At 42.7% G+C, this 1,395-nt stretch overlaps 1 protein-coding gene across 1 annotated transcript; it reads left to right on the top strand.

Moving 5' to 3' along the window:
- Positions 1-284: 284 nt before the first annotated feature.
- Positions 285-1,395, top strand: LOC120300819 (olfactory receptor 52N4-like). The gene has a single exon (XM_039327331.1). The coding sequence runs from the start codon at positions 285-287 to the stop codon at positions 1,248-1,250; it is 966 nt and encodes a 321-aa protein (XP_039183265.1). The 3' UTR covers positions 1,251-1,395.

The following is a 1,395-nucleotide window of genomic DNA, read 5'->3' as shown; positions in this document are numbered from 1 at the left end:
AAGGTCTGCAAGTTTAATTCTCAGAAGAAGGTTTGAAAGCCATAGAATAACATCAGGCTGATGATTCCCAATAAAGATGAGACTGGTGACATGGATTGTCATGATGGACAGTGGAAGTGCCACATTAATGTTTGTGAAAGTGAGAAAAATTGTTTAGAAAAGATATTATTCTATTAAAGTGTTCGGAATGAAGCCTAACACTGGTTTGATGGATTCCTTCTTCTGTTTCTTTTCTCAGACTTTTTAAATTCTAGGTTGAGTCATGTACCCTTTCTCTTCCCATGATGACCATAGTGAATGAAACTGACTATGGCCTCATGCAGTTTTTCTTGAAAGGGGTCCCAGGACTGGAACACGCTCATCTCTGGATCTCCTTTCCATTTTTCTCTATGTATCTCATTGGCATGTTGGGGAACTGTGGACTTCTCTACATCATCTGGGCTGAGGAAACCCTCCACAGGCCCATGTACTACTTCCTATGCATGTTGTCTGTCACAGACATAGTTATGGGAACCTCTACGATGCCAAAAGCATTCTGCATTTTTTGGCTAAACCTGGAGAAGATCAGCTTCAGAGCCTGCCTGGTCCAGATGTACATTGTTCACACTTTCACAGGGATGGAATCTGGAGTCCTCATGCTCATGGCTTTGGACCGCTTTGTAGCTATCTGTTATCCATTGAGATATGCTACTATCTTGACCCACCCAGTCATTCTTAAGGTAGGGATCCTCACCTTCCTCAGAGGAGCAGTTCTTATCCTCCCCTTTCCTTTTCTAGTCAGGAAAATGATATATTGCAACAGCAGGGCTATTGCTCACACCTATTGTGACCACATGGCAGTGGTAAAGCTGGCTTGCAGCAATATCCGAGTTGATGCTATATATGGCCTGACAGTTGCCATGTTGATTGGGGGCTTTGATATCTCCTGCATTACAATGTCTTACTTCATGATCCTGAAGGCAGTTGTAGGCCTTTCCTCTCCAGAACAAAGGAGCAAGGCATTTGGCACCTGCACTGCTCATCTCTGTGCCATTGCTATCTCTTATACACCAGCCTTCTTCACCTTCTTTGCACACCGTTTTGGTGGCCATCACATCACTCCTCATGTTCACATCATTATGGCCAATCTTTACCTTCTTCTGCCTCCCATGATGAACCCCATTGTTTATGGAGTGAAGACAAAAGAGATCCGTGAAAGTGTTCTGAGGTTGTTCCATAAGGAAAAAAGTATGACAACACCTAACCATTGATGGGGAAAATTCATCCATAAGTATGCCATCAGCAGAATAAATAATCCTGTATTATGGGTAAGACTTGCACTTAAATTAACATCTACTTCTGGTGAAGTAGCAAAGCTTACATCACTAGCTGGCAAGGAGGAAAATTTAACCGTCA

This window comes from Crotalus tigris, unplaced genomic scaffold, assembly GCF_016545835.1.
Source record: "Crotalus tigris isolate CLP2741 ecotype Arizona unplaced genomic scaffold, ASM1654583v1 scf7180000024359.8030256, whole genome shotgun sequence".
Lineage (NCBI taxonomy): Eukaryota > Metazoa > Chordata > Lepidosauria > Squamata > Viperidae > Crotalus > Crotalus tigris.
Note: the sequence above shows the minus strand (reverse complement) of the source record. Positions and strands in the feature narration are given on the sequence as shown.